The sequence below is a fragment of the Corylus avellana genome, chromosome 7 (assembly GCF_965113065.1).
Source record: "Corylus avellana chromosome 7, dhCorAvel1.hap1.2, whole genome shotgun sequence".
In the NCBI taxonomy this organism is placed as follows: domain Eukaryota; kingdom Viridiplantae; phylum Streptophyta; class Magnoliopsida; order Fagales; family Betulaceae; genus Corylus; species Corylus avellana.
Window position 1 is genome coordinate 24,179,364 of NC_142496.1, and position 14,355 is coordinate 24,193,718.

A 14,355-nucleotide genomic window follows, 5' to 3' on the forward strand; every position below is an offset into this window, starting at 1 on the left:
GTGCAGAGAACGGATGTTACAAGTTAATTAATCAGTTTGATGATCAAGTTTTAGTTTCACCAACCTCTTCAACCTCATCATCCACACGCCATCATAAAAAGGCTGATGAAATCAATTCATATATCTCAGTTCAATTGACTAGGATTCTCAAGATCCCTATGATCTTAGCAAGATGTGAAATTTCAAATCAAAAAAGTTGAAAAGTCAAGAGTACTTCTACCATGTGATCAAGTTACATATATATATATATATATATATATATATATATATATATATATAGGGACCCCATATATATAAAGAGAGAGAGAGATAAAATTTTTTAGGAGACTAGAAACTTAACCAAAGATAGTTAACTGAGTAATGCTAAAATTACATTTTTATCTTACAATTATTTCATAATAATGATGTGCCAGTTTAGCTTATCATGATCAGTTATTGTTTTAAAAGAAAAATAGAGTAATGCTATGCATACTACATAAAGATCCCATAAATATTTCACAAAGGTGACATGACAAGGTCTAATATCCTTTAGATCAACCATTCCTAAAAAAATGAAATATCTAATAATTATTAGACATTGCCACATAACCTTGTAGAATATATGTGAGATGTTTATCTAGAATGTAGTATTACTCTGAATATATATATATATTCAAATTAATTATATATGACCGCCCATCAATATTAATATATTATGAAATAAAAATATTTTATATAGCATTTCTTTAACCCATTACTCTAAGCTTAAAGGACGTTGGACAAATGACCTAGATTCCTCATATATTGCTTCCAATTAAAGCAATCCAAATTCATTCATATATATCAAAGGGGATCGACAGTATATGGATAAGACAGCCTATTGCAATCAATTACATGAGTTTACCTTCTCTTTTCTTGTTCTTTTTCTAAGCCGACATATGAGTATACTTATGTTAGCTGCACGTGTCCGGAAAAAAGAAAAAACAAAAATATAATGTCACAGTCACGTACGCCTGCGAAAAACAAAAACAAAACCTAAGATAATAAAAAATGAAAAAAGTCCCATAGATGTGGAAAGCTACTGGCCACGCAGCAACAAATGCCATGAATTTCGTTGCTTATCTCGATCTTGATAGATTTGATTAGCTTAATTAGCTGTATTCATTCATAATCGAATTAATGTGATTAGATTAGTAATGAATATTCAACAAGTTTTGGTCGAAAACAGTAAAGTAATTAAAAAAAAAAATTACTTAGTAATTGGTATCTAAGATGCTTAATTTAGAAATTTAAATAATAACAGATTCCTTGTAAATTTTTTTTTTTTAAAAAGGTATAATTTTAGATGCCAACATATTCGTATGATGTAAACCTTGAATAGGAAACATTAATTTAGCCGAAAAATGGGTATTAATTTGTCCAAAGGGCAAATACAGAATGCTGAAATTAAGTGCCACGCAAAAAAAATTCAATTTCTAGAAGATATTATATTATTATGGGGTAATTACCTTTTGCCATATGAACTACAATACATTGGCACTTTCCTCCATGAGCAACCAACTATGACACTTGACCCCATCAAACTACCATCTAATAACAAAAGGCCTCTTTCCGTCAGTCAAAAACGTTAAAATTGACAGTCAGCGATCATGTGCAAGTCATGTGCCATTTAAAATATTTTTTCTTCCACTTTTACCCTCACTGCAGACAGAGAAAATGATGCTTATACCTTCCTAAACCCTAATCCAACACATAAAAATATCTTTTCATGAGGGCAAAAGTGGAAGAAAAAAAATTTAAAATAGCACATGACTTGCACATGACCATTAACCGTCAATTTTAACCCATTTGACTGACGGAATGGAACTTTTTGTCATAAGATGGTAGTTTGATGGGGTCAAGTGTTATAATTGGTAGTTCATGGGAAAAGTGCCAAGGCACTGTAGTTCATAGGGGTAAAATTGTAATTTAAGGGTATTTATTTTGTAATTTCATTAAGTTTACTAGGGTATAATAGTTATTCAACCGTCTAATTTAACCTCAAATCTTAACGAGACGGTGAAATTATTTTTTAAAAAAAAAAAAAATTCAATACATAAAATTAAGAGATTTTTTTTTTTTTAAAAAAAAAAGGTTTGAGGGGGAAATTATAAAAGCAATGAAAGTTGTGAAGTTTTCCTTGTAATTTATTTAAATATAATGATTTCAAAGGAAGATAACTTTCAGGAAATTAAAGATATTTTGCAAAAGAATGTAACATGACAATTTATTTGATGTATATAACTAGAATTGAGAAGAAATTGGAATTTATTTGATATATATATATGGATCCGGATCTCCTTCAACTGGGAATTAAGAAACTAGAGATTCTCCAATTGTTAATTGTGGCTCTTCATTTTAAATCTAATGGTTTATAAAATGTCAGCTGCTTTTGTATAATCGAGGCATTAAATATTGGCTTTTATTTTACCGAGATTTAAATGATTTTAAAGACCATTGGATTTAAAATGAAGGGCTACGATTAACAATTAGATAATCTCTAATTTTTTTCCCAATTGAAGGGGATCCCGATCCATATAACTAAGGGTACGGATCAAACAAGGAAATTGATGATTAAATTTATTGATTTCATGTTTCACGGACAACATACCACTTAGTGGCATGAGTATGGGAAGACGTATCTTCTTTGCATCATAAATGTGGTGATGAACGAAGAACAATTCTTCGCGATTGCGCAACACAATCTGACGATCGTCGGAGCAGACGAAGCATACAGCACGCCCATCACCGCCAACTAGATCATGATAACCCCAGGCCAAACAATGGACGTTTTGGTGACCACGAACCAGTCTCGCAGCCTCTACTACATCGCTTCCACTCCTTACGCCGACACCACCGCTCCATTTGACAACACCACCGGGACAGCAATCCTCCAGTACAACGGCAACTAGACCCGACCCTCATCAATCCCTTTTTCGCCGCTTCCTGCTTATAACGACAGAGTCGCTGCCGAAAACTTCACGACCCAGTTGAGGGCCTTGGCAAGTAAAGAACACCCGGTCAATGTCCCAAAAAACATCACCACACGAATCTTTATCGCTATCTCTGTAAACCAGTTGATCTGCCCTAATGCGTCATGTATGGAAATCGGTTGTCCGCCAGCTTGAACAACATAAGTTTCGTGACCCCATCTATTGCTGTGCCTGTGCTGCAAGCATATTACAAGTATGTATATATATTAACACGTTTTTCCTCTCAAAATATTAATTATATCCAATTATGAGAAAATTGTATGAATTTGATCATGTGTATGTGCATATACATGCATGCAGGGGGTTGAATGGGGTTTCGGTAGCGATTTCCCAAGTGTGCCGCCGTATTTATTCAACTTCACCGGAGATGTGGGAAATAACACGTTATACCCAAGTGAGGGAACAAAAGCGAGGTTCATAAAGTATGGTGAAGTGGTTGAAATTGTGTTCGAAGGGACAAACATGGGTGCCGCAGAGAATCATCCGATGCATCTGCATGGTTTTAGCTTTTACTTGGTCGGAACCGGTTCGGGTAATTTCAACAATGTGACCGACCTGGCGAATTTTAATTTGATAGATCCACCTGAGGTTAACACCATTGGAGTTCCTAAGAATGGATGAGCTACCATCAAATTTTTCGCTGATAATCCCGATATGTTAATTCTTCAGCTTCTTTATTTATTTATTCATTTTTTCAATATATATGGACTAATTAATTAGATGGTTAATTAATACATGGAGCTATATATAAATATAATATATAATTTTCAGTTGTGTGGTTTATGCACTGTCATTTGGAAAGGCACGCAAGCTGGGGTATGGACACGGTGATAATAGTGACAAATGGACCTATTAATGCAACCACCATCCCCCCACCACCTGCTTATATGCCTCCATGTTCCAGTTAGGCCTAGTTTAATCTGTAAATGTCTCGACAAATTAAATAAATGTTGTTTGATGAAAATAATGTAGTCATTGATATTAATGGTAATTAATTCGAGATGCGATTTGAACTATAGGTCTTGTGGGAAAATATCAATTCGTATAGTAATTGTTTTCCTTTTTATATATATCTTCTGTTGGAGGCCTTGATTTATAGAACGTAATTATATATGGAAATTATCATTTTAGGACGTGTGTGTGTGTGTGTGTGTTTTAAAGCCATATAGAGTGTAGTTATTGGTTATGGTGGCAATTGAACACATTCATATGATTTCTTTCCCTGTGCTTACAGCTTAATATAATAAAATAAAAATAGGAAATTTCCATATTCGAAAAAAGATGTCTGTTTTTGTATGTCACACAATTCAAAAAAAAGGCTATTTACATTTTACATTTTCCCTCCATCTTCTACTTTCTCTTTTGTTAGGTTAGGATTTGGCACATTCGGTTTGCATGTAAGTTGTTGAAAATGAGTACCTCAATATGTCTAGGAAGTAGATTCTAGAAGGCAGGTCCGGACCCCCAAAAGCCAGGTCCGAACCCAATTTTCAGAGAATACCTGTTGAAGAGCCTGTCCGGACCGCCAGAAGCTAGGTCCGGACCCAATTTCCAGAAAGCCCTTGTTTTATGAGATGTTCGGACACAAGAGTTGGAGGTCCGGACATCACTAGGTTACGCATATGTAACCCTAGCCATGTCCGGACATGGCTGCCGATTTGTTTTTTAATCTCTATTTAAACAAACGATTTTGCTTATTAGAAGTACGTATTTTGGAAAGCAAAATCAGGGAGCTTAGAGAGAGATATTGTTCTAGCTTATTTAAGAAAAGATTAAATACGTGAAGCCAATCGGAGTTCTGGTAAAAGGAAATCTTATAGAAGAATTGTGTCAGATGTTCTGGAACGGGCTACTGCGGTAGAAGTCAAGTGGGTCGCTTGTCGTGTGCAAGGAAGAGTTAATTGCAAAGGTTTTGTAATACTTCTTGTATTCCTTACTCTTCTTATAGTGGATTGATTTTCTGGGTTTGGCTGCCCCGGAGAGGTTTTACATTTAGAGAGTTCTCTAAATGATTTCCTCTTCGTAACCAAATTTCTGTGTTCTTGATTTTCTTTACATATCTGAGTTTGGTTGTTTCTTAACTGTTAGGTTAAATTATTGTTCGACATAATTTTTGTAAATCACCTAGACATTTGAATAGGTGTCGTTTTTAGAATTTTCAATTGGTATCAGAGCGGGTTCACTCTGTGAAGGATTTATTTCCTGAGTGTGATCCGAGACTCCATATCAAATGTCTCATACTGTTGCTCCTAATTCTCTTCCCGTCTTTGACGGAACAAATTATACGCTTTGGAAAATTCGTATGAGAGCATATTTTAAATCCATTAATGTTTGGCATATTGTCGAATCTGGATGGACACGTCTAGAAAAAGCAATAGCTGAATGGACAACAGAGGAAAAGAATAATGCTACTGCGAATGACAAAGCTATAAATGCTATTTACATCTCTGTTTCAAATGAGGAATTTTCTAGAATTTCTAAATGTGAAATAGCTAAGGAAGCTTGGGAAACTTTAAAAATCACACATGAAGGAACTAAGGTTGTTAGAACTTCAAAAATTCAAATGTTGGTTTCTCAGTTTGAGGAGATTAGAATGCAGGAAGATGAAACTTTTGATGAATTCTATTTAAAGCTTAGTGCCATTAGAAACTCTACCATTAATTTGGGAAAGAAAATGGATGATGCTAAAGTTGTGAAGAAAATTTTAAGGTCTTTACCTGAGAGGTTTATACCTCAAATTGCTGCCATACAACAGAGCAAAGACCTAGACACAATGAGAGCAGAAGAACTTGTAGGTTCACTTCAGACTTTTGAGCTAATTCTTCTTAAACACAAAAACACCAAGAATATTGCTCTTAAGGCAAAAAATGTTAAGGTTGACTTTTGTGGTTCATCTGATGAGGATTCTGGAAATGAGGAAGAAATTGCTATGTTTGCTAAGAAGTTTAGGAAATTCTTTCGAGCCAAGAAAGGAAATTTTATAAGTAGCAATTCACAATCTTCTGAGAAATCTAGAATTGTGAATGTTGGAAAAGGAAAGTCACCTAGAGGTATCAAGTGTCACGAATGTGGAGGACATGGGCACATTCGTGTTGACTGTGCTAACTTGAGAAAGTCAAATGGCAAGACATTTAATGTGACTCAAAGTGATGAGTCAGATAAGGACGATGCTGAACAGGGAGTTAATTACTTAGCATTTGGAGTTAGTTATGAGAGTGAGCATGAGAATAGTGATTGCAATTCTCAAGACAAACAAAGTGTGACCGATAATGATTCGGAAGAAGAAGATGATCTGCAAAATGCTTATAATAATCTCTTTGTGGAATGCACTAAACTGAAAAAGCTGAATAAGCAGCAATTGAAGAAACTCAAAGAGGTTAATATTGAAAATGATCAACTTTCTGTCACCTTAACTGATTCTCTTGCTACTCATAATACTTTGATGTCTGAAAATCAAATGTTGATTGCCAAAGTGAAATCCTTAGAGAATGAACTGAATGAATCAAAGAATCACTTAACAAAATTCTCTAGTGAAAAGCTAAATCAAATGCTACATAATCAAAAACATTCGTTTGATAGAACTGGATTGGGTTTTGATAAATCTGCTATTTTATCTACTAATGTTGCTTCTTCTTCAAAGATGATTTTTGTGAAACCAATGAACAAAGAAGATAGCTCGGCTGAAAATAAGGTAATTTCTCCTCAAATTTCAAAAGGTGGAAAAGGTAAGGGAACTCTAACTGATTCCTATATGTCTAGTTCTAAGTCGAGAAGTGTGCATATGTTAAGGAACCAACCTTCTCAAAGGTTTATTCCTACGTGTCATAATTGTGATAAGATTGGCCATATTCGTCCTAAGTATTTTCAGCTTAACAGTCATGAGCCTAAAAGAGAATATTTACATTCTAGAAATAGTTATGAGAAATTATTCAACATGATGAGAGACGTAGTAACACCGTTAAATGTCTTGGATAAGAGTCACACAGTTGTCCCTGATGTGAAGAAAGTTTGGGTCAAGAAGATTAATACCATTCACCCATTAAGGGGGAGTGGTAATGGACTCACCTAGATTAGGTGGGCACATAACATGCCTAGAAATTGAACATATTGATATTTGTCTATAGCTGTTCTAGGGCATTTTTGTTTGTTTTTGATTGTTTTTGTTTGCTTTGTCTTTATTTTTCTTTGATTCTTTTATTTTTGGGATTGTTTTTATTTGTTGGATAATCAGTTTCTCATGGCTTGTGCTCAAATGAATATTTTCCATATGAGTGAGGTAAATATTTCTGCAATGTACATCTCAAGCTCCATATGTTTATGATATACCTTGTTCTTCTGAAAACTGTTAAAAGAGTAAAGAGTCAGTTTTTCTCATGTTCAAAGTTGTGCACTATTTACCCCCATTAGGTTTAGATTTTTTTGTGTGTTTTGGGAATTTGGATCAAACATTTTTTTGGAAGAGAGGTAGTGTCAGTTCTATCCACTTGACCAACTCGTTAGTTGAACCTAGCTCCTAAAAATTCCAACATTTTCTTATAAAAAAAAAAAAGAAAAAAGAAAAAGAAAAAGGGGGCATAAAATAAGCTCAGATGACTTAGTTTTGCTTCTATATGTCCCTAAAAGAAATAATCAGTGATCAAATCATTGCGGAAATAGATGATTACTAAAGGACATGGTAAAAGCGAATGATTAGTCTCAGGGGAAGTGTATTGGATGAGAGAATCTAGGTCCTAACATTATAAGGTTTTACTGTGGCTTGAATCAGACTGTTTGTCTTTCATTTACAAAATGTCTGCCTAGATTTCCTTTCCACTGATGAAATCTTATTTAACGAGAGTTTTCACACACTACACATTCACATTAGATTTCTGATTATTGCCTACTTGACTGCATTCACAGAACAAAGTTGTGTCAATGCATATGGTACATTTAAGGTGTAAGTGTAGTTTGTTGATCACTTTGGATTGTTAAGATATTCATAAGGGCATGCATGATTTATTGGATATCTAAACAAGCTGAAGAAAAAAAAAAAAAAAAAAAAAAGGAGCTTATTGTTTATTGTCGAGTTTTTTTTAACCTGAAATCCCTTCTTTTTCACTTTTTTTTTTCTCTTTCTTTCTCGGCCGACGCATGTCTTGCCTACATTTTTTTTGTGTGTTATTTTTTTCTCTTTCTCTGTGATTCCATCTTTTCAACTTAAAGGATCAAGATTCAATCCTTCAAGGTATGTTTTCTTTCTTCATTCTTTTCAGATTTGATTTCAAATCAAATTCTAGAATTTGATTGTTTGTAGTTTCAGTTTGAGGGGGAGAAATTTTTTTTTTTCATGATCTTGCATTTCACTCATTATGCATTCATAGCACCATAGATAGAACACAACAGATGATTTTGATTTTGATATACTTGTTGCATCTATAAGTGATATTTGTTTCTATAAGTGATATTTCTTTGGTTTTCTAACAGATTTGGTGAGCTATTCATGATTATATTCTATTCAAATCTGTTATATTGTTGGTCATTGTTTATTCATGTTCCACATATGCTTTGATGAATTTTGTGAGTATTTCAAGAACCATCGAGAACTTTTGTCCTTCTGTGACAAAAAGGGGGAGTTGATTTTTTTTTTATTTTCTGATGTGTCATTTTCTTGTACAAATTATTTTTGTCCCCGAATGGCCAAAAGGGGGAGTTTGTTAGGTTAGGATTTGGCACATTCGGTTTGCATGTAAGTTGTTGAAAATGAGCACCTCAATATGTCCAGGAAGCAGATTCTAGAAGGCAGGTCCGGACCCCCAAAAGCTAGGTCCGGACCCAATTTCCAGAGAATACCTGTTGAAGAGCCTGTCCGGACCGCCAGAAGCTGGGTCCGGACCTGATTTCCAGAAACCGTGTTTTGAAGGAGAGGTCCGGACTGCCAGAAGCAGGGTCCGGACCCCATTTCCAGAAACCATCTTTTGAAGGGGAGGTCCGGACAGCCAGAAGCCAGGTTCGGACCCAATTTCCAGAAAGCCCTTGTTTTATGAGATGTCCGGACACAAGAGTTGGAGGTCCGGACATCACTAGGTTACGCATATGTAACCTTAGCCATGTTCGGACCCCAGATTAGCCATGTCTGAACCCTAGATTAGCCATGTCCGGACATGGCTGCCAATTTGTTTTTTAATCTCTATTTAAACAAACGATTTTGCTTATTAGAAGTACGTATTTTGGAGAGCAAAATCAGGGAGCTTAGAGAGAGATATTGTTCTATCTTATTTAAGAAAAGATTAAATACGTGAAGTTAATCGGAGTTCCGGTGAAAGGAAATCTTATAGAAGAATTGTGCCAGATGTTCTGCAAAGGGCTACTGTGGTAGAAGTCAAATGGGTCGCTTGTCGTGTGCAAGGAAGAGTTAATTGCAAAGGTTTTGTAATACTTCTTGTATTCCTTATTCTTCTTATAGTGGATTGATTTCCTGGGTTTGGCTGCTCCGGAGAGGTTTTACATTTAGAGAGTTCTCTAAATGGTTTCCTCTTCGTAACCAAATTTCTGTATTCTTGATTTTCTTTACATATCTAAGTTTGGTTGTTTCTTAACTGTTAGGTTAAATTATTGTTCGACATAATTTTTGTAAATCACCTAGACATTTGAATAGGTGTCGTTTGGAGTCGTTTTTAGAATTTTCATCTTTGACTTACCATTTTATTATGAAAGTCTTCAAGGTATCAAAGCTATTGGTTAACACCAATCTTTGCCAATTGAGTAGTAGTTTGAAGAAGGTATATGAGCTTTTTCTTTAATTGTATCAAGTAATTGCTTTATGTGTTGTCTTTATCTATCTAAATTCTCCCATGAAATGTAGTAATATGTAATGTAAAGAAAATCAAGCAATAAGATAATAAAGTAGCCTTTAAAGCAATAACCCTGTTAAATATATTGGAGAGTGGAAGAATGAGAGAGAGCGGAAGCATAAAGACTACATTGTATTGAGTCTAATATATGATGTGAATACATAGGCCTTTATATATAAAGAGGCTATGAGTGATAAGTAAGAAACCCTAGACTAAATAAGGTAGAATAATATAAAATATTTTAACATCCCTCTCAAACTCAAGGTGTAAGCTTAAGTATGGGAAAAATAAAGGGAAATTATTTTTGGGTCGCAAGAGCGGTGGTCGGAATGTGGCGGCTAAAGGCGGAGGGCGGCGGTTGCTAGCTGCTTGCAAGGGCTGCTGGTGGCAACTGGGCTGTGAAAGATTTGGGCCAACTAGATGGACTTGAGACTTGGATTGGAGCCTTATATGATAGGCTAGATTGGGCTGGTTACATGGGCCATAATAATTAAGTCGAAAACCCGCGGACCATTGAATGGGTTGGTCTGGCATGAAAAGAAGTGACCCGGGTCTAACCCGATGCTTTGGACCGGGTTGGAGGCAATAGATGGGTCGGTTACATGGGGCTAGTTGGCCGAACCTGTGGATCGATTGATGGTTTAACCCGATTGACTGATTGGATGGGACCAGTTCGGGTTGTGAAACTCAGTGGACTGAACCGGCTTGAGACCCGCTAGGTTGGGTTGAGGCCGAATTTATTTGGCCGGATGGAAACCGGTTTGGACCGGTTTTAAACTCGATGACTAGGTTAGAAACCGGTTTTAGATTGGATTGGATCGCTGACATGGCAGAGGAACTGATGTACATCTAGGGCTAACATGGCAGTCTCTCTAAGTGACATGTGTTAGAAGGAAAGAGAAGTAGTGTCTGGCGTATGTGGTGCATGCGCCTCACCAGCGGCTGCGCCTTGGCGTGTCAAGCCCACGCTCAGGATCATCTACCGACGCGTGGAGGCGCGTGGAGACTCCGTTGGATGATTTTCGAATGGCTCCAGGATGGCCGGTGGCGGATCTGTCAAATGGTTTGAAAACCAGGCTGATCCATTGGATGTGGCAGCGCGTGGCAGAGGTTGGAATTTCGGTAGCTTCTCTACAAGGCGCGTATGGGCGCTTGCACCGCTGGAAGAGGCTCAAAATGCACAGATCCACAGATCTGCGGCCGAGACACCACTTTTGGTGGTTGATTGGCCAAGGGGAGTCACGGTGGCAATGTGTGAGGCTAGTGAAAAAACTGCCGGTGGGCGCATGGCGGCGTTTGCGGAGGTTGTTGGTGACGGTTCTTCCACAGATCGGTAGATATGTACCTTGTAAGCTTGATTCTGGGATTGCTTTTCCAAATTACACTACGTTGTAGGCGTGGAAGAGACAGACAGCAAAGATGGAGAGCTTGGTTGTGCACAGACGATTGGAATAGTGAGATCGTCGGGAAACGTAATGACATTTATTGGGGGCCATAAGAAAATGGCTCTGATACCATGTTAAATATATTGGAGAGGGGAAGAATGAGAGAGAGAGAGAGAAGAGAGAGAGAGAGCGGAAGCATAAGGACTACATTGTATTGAGTCTGATATATGGTGTGAATACAGATTCCTTTATATGTAGAGTGGCTATGAGTGATAAGCAAGAAACCCTAAACTAAATATGGTAGAATAATATAAAATATTATAACAAACCTAATTGTGGACGTAGGCGATATAACATTGAACCATCCAAAAGTTCTTTGTCTCTATTTTCTTTTCAATTTTTCATTTCATTATTGTTGGGTAATGGATCAGCCACAATAACCAAATAACAGGCCTCCAAATTGATGTTATAATGCAGGCCCATCAATGGAAGGACCATATTGATTTACACTAGCCCATGAGGGTAAAATGGGGAAACGGCTGTCAACAGAAGGGAAACCGCATTCACAATGAACGTGGCCTAGCTTGGAGCGCCAAGTTGAATTAAGCCACGTGCCCAAGGTAACATGCCTGAGATAAAGGCGGCAACCCACATTCTGTGCAAACATGACTGAGCCATCAACAAACCCCATGATCCCACGATTCCCATTACCCAATATTGCGCACAATGGATCCTCGGGAACGTGGGGCCAAGAATTTAGGAACACTAACCGCTACTTGATGCCTAAAAAAGATAAGTTCCAACTAGGTATTTGGTTAATCACACTCAATCTCTGGCTCACTTTAGCTCTCTGTGGAAACCATCGGCTGACTTAGGCATCGGAGCTATCCTCCGTCGGCACACCCCGTCAAGCTCTTATCCTACGTGTTTCTTTTGCAAATTACTTCATCTCTCGGATTGTTGTCATCACGTCATGAAAACTGTCATCAACAATTATGAAATTCTTTCACAAATGATGTATGGCATTTGAGATGTCATATTGCTAAGCCACATGTTTTCTTTATTGAACATGTGATTTCTCATTGTTGAATACTATTTTTAACTTTTAGCAATCTTTTTTTATTTTTCTTAATTGAAAGGGGCATGTGTGACAGACCAACTGTGTCTATTCTATTTGAGCATGACCATAGTAACATGCACCCGCTAAGAGCCACAGTAGGAACTACATACGCTTTTTTAAGTCGACTGAGCCATAACCTGATTCAGCTATTGTATCATCACCCTAGCTAAATAGTAACTTTTAGCAATCTTGATTCAACATACATTATACTATAAAACCTTCATATATATATATATATTAAAGATAGAATAGAAAGTAACACACATTAATACATTAATATCGAGGTCGAATGCAATATTTTGCCTATCAAACTTGAAAAACTAGAAAATGATTTTGGTTTATCATGCCGGAATGTTAGATGGTGCAACCAACATTGTTTCGGGTCATATGTTTTGCAACTTTATACACTGGTAGAAAATCATTGATGATGTATTGGTAAAAACCAGTAGCTAGCTAGCTGCAACATCTTCAGTCACAGATCGAAGCGGGGGAAAAAACCAGGAAAAAACATAAATAAACAAATCAGCATGCATTGACGAATTTGAAGTGTTGGACGATTATAATACATAAAGGGCATTGTTTTCATAGCAACTTTTGAAACATGCTATTAAATTACCGCTCCTTTTATATATATATATGGTTTCGAAATATTTTATGATGGATTATTATAAAATTTTGGATCAAGTGTTACATTATAAAATATGCATTTTAGAGTGTGTAGCATTTGCTGAAAAATAAGTTATCAATTTGGAATGAAAATGAACTCACACAAAGGAGGAAAAGGAACGGTACGTGGTCACACATGTTGGCTTCATTTTTTTCATTTCTAAAACAGGAATGATATGGTTAAGAGTAAGTTGTTGGGGTCTTAGCGCCTGTTTGAGATTGTGTTAAAAAACTTAAAAAGTATTTTTAATATCTAAAAAGTTGTGTTAAACAACAGCTGACAAGTTTAGAACATATTTGAAATTGCATTTGAGAAATAGAGATTTCACGTAAAAAAAAAAAAAAAAAAAAAAGCATTTTGGCATAAGCTTCATTTTTTCACTTTTGCCAAAAGTGCATTTTGACCCTTTTTAGGCTTTTTAAGCCTTTAAAAACGCTTTCAAATTCTTTTCTACCAAACGGGTACCTTTTTTTTTTTTTTTTTTTTTTTTTTTCAAACGAACTTTTTGAGTGTTAAACGCACTTTTAGGCCCTTCATAAAAAATTCCAAAAGTCCTTTCATTTTTTATTTTTTTTTTAAACTTTAAAAATGACCAAAACACACTTTGGGTAAAAACTTAAAAATAAAATTTTTTCCAAAAAAATCAAATTTTTAACTTAAAAGTTCTATTTGTCAAATACAATCTCCAACATGCTCTTAAAGCCTGTTTCAGAATGCGTTTGAGAAATAGAGCTTTTAAGTTAAAAAATGCATTTTGGCTAAAATTTCTTTTTTAAGCTTTTGCCAAAAGTGTGTTTTGACTATTTTTAGATATTTTATACCCTTAAAAGCGCAAGAAATTGTGGAAATGAGCGCTGCCCAGGAACTACCATGGATTCAATCCTAACCGCAGCAACGTGTCCATCAAACTCAAGTAACTGCCCTCCGTCAAAAACGTGTCCACTAGTCTCACGAAACTTTCCTCCATCAGGATCATGTCTATCATGCACACTTAACAGCTCCCCATGAACCTCGGAATTCACGTGAGAAGCACTTTGAGACATTTTGTCATAATGTTTCCTTTTGCAGCCCGGATTCCAACGTACCAGAGATCTTAAAACACCACCACTCTCCTACTCATTTCGAACACCCGTATCACGGCTAGCACCCGCCCATCCTCCTTTGTTTTTGTCATGCCACCTTCTTGTAAGTGAAACCTACAGCTGTGGCCCATATTCATTCTTGATCTCTGCTCCCGGCTTACTTCTCATCTTTCCTTTGGTCCACCCTGTAAACCCATGCAAGATTATTCCACACCGAAAATAGAACTGGGGAAGTCGCTCGTACTAAAAATTAATCCAGA

At 36.3% G+C, this 14,355-nt stretch overlaps 1 protein-coding gene and 1 pseudogene across 1 annotated transcript; both read left to right on the forward strand.

The window, feature by feature from the left end:
• The first annotated feature begins 2,648 nt into the window (after window positions 1-2,648).
• On the forward strand, window positions 2,649-3,919 carry LOC148584700 (laccase-3 pseudogene; annotated as a pseudogene).
• A 1,655-nt stretch (window positions 3,920-5,574) lies between these two features.
• Window positions 5,575-8,483, forward strand: LOC148584701 (uncharacterized). The gene is made up of 4 exons (XM_088518579.1): window positions 5,575-5,825; window positions 6,047-6,050; window positions 6,544-6,702; window positions 8,475-8,483. Exons 1-4 carry the CDS (start codon window positions 5,575-5,577, stop codon window positions 8,481-8,483), a joined length of 423 nt encoding a protein of 140 aa, XP_088374705.1.
• Window positions 8,484-14,355: the final 5,872 nt, after the last annotated feature.

What these genes read in the sequence shown, in the direction of transcription:
- LOC148584701 (XM_088518579.1), top strand. Translation starts at nt 5,575, where the DNA reads ATGTTGGTTTCTCAGTTTGAGGAGATTAGAATGCAGGAAGATGAAACT.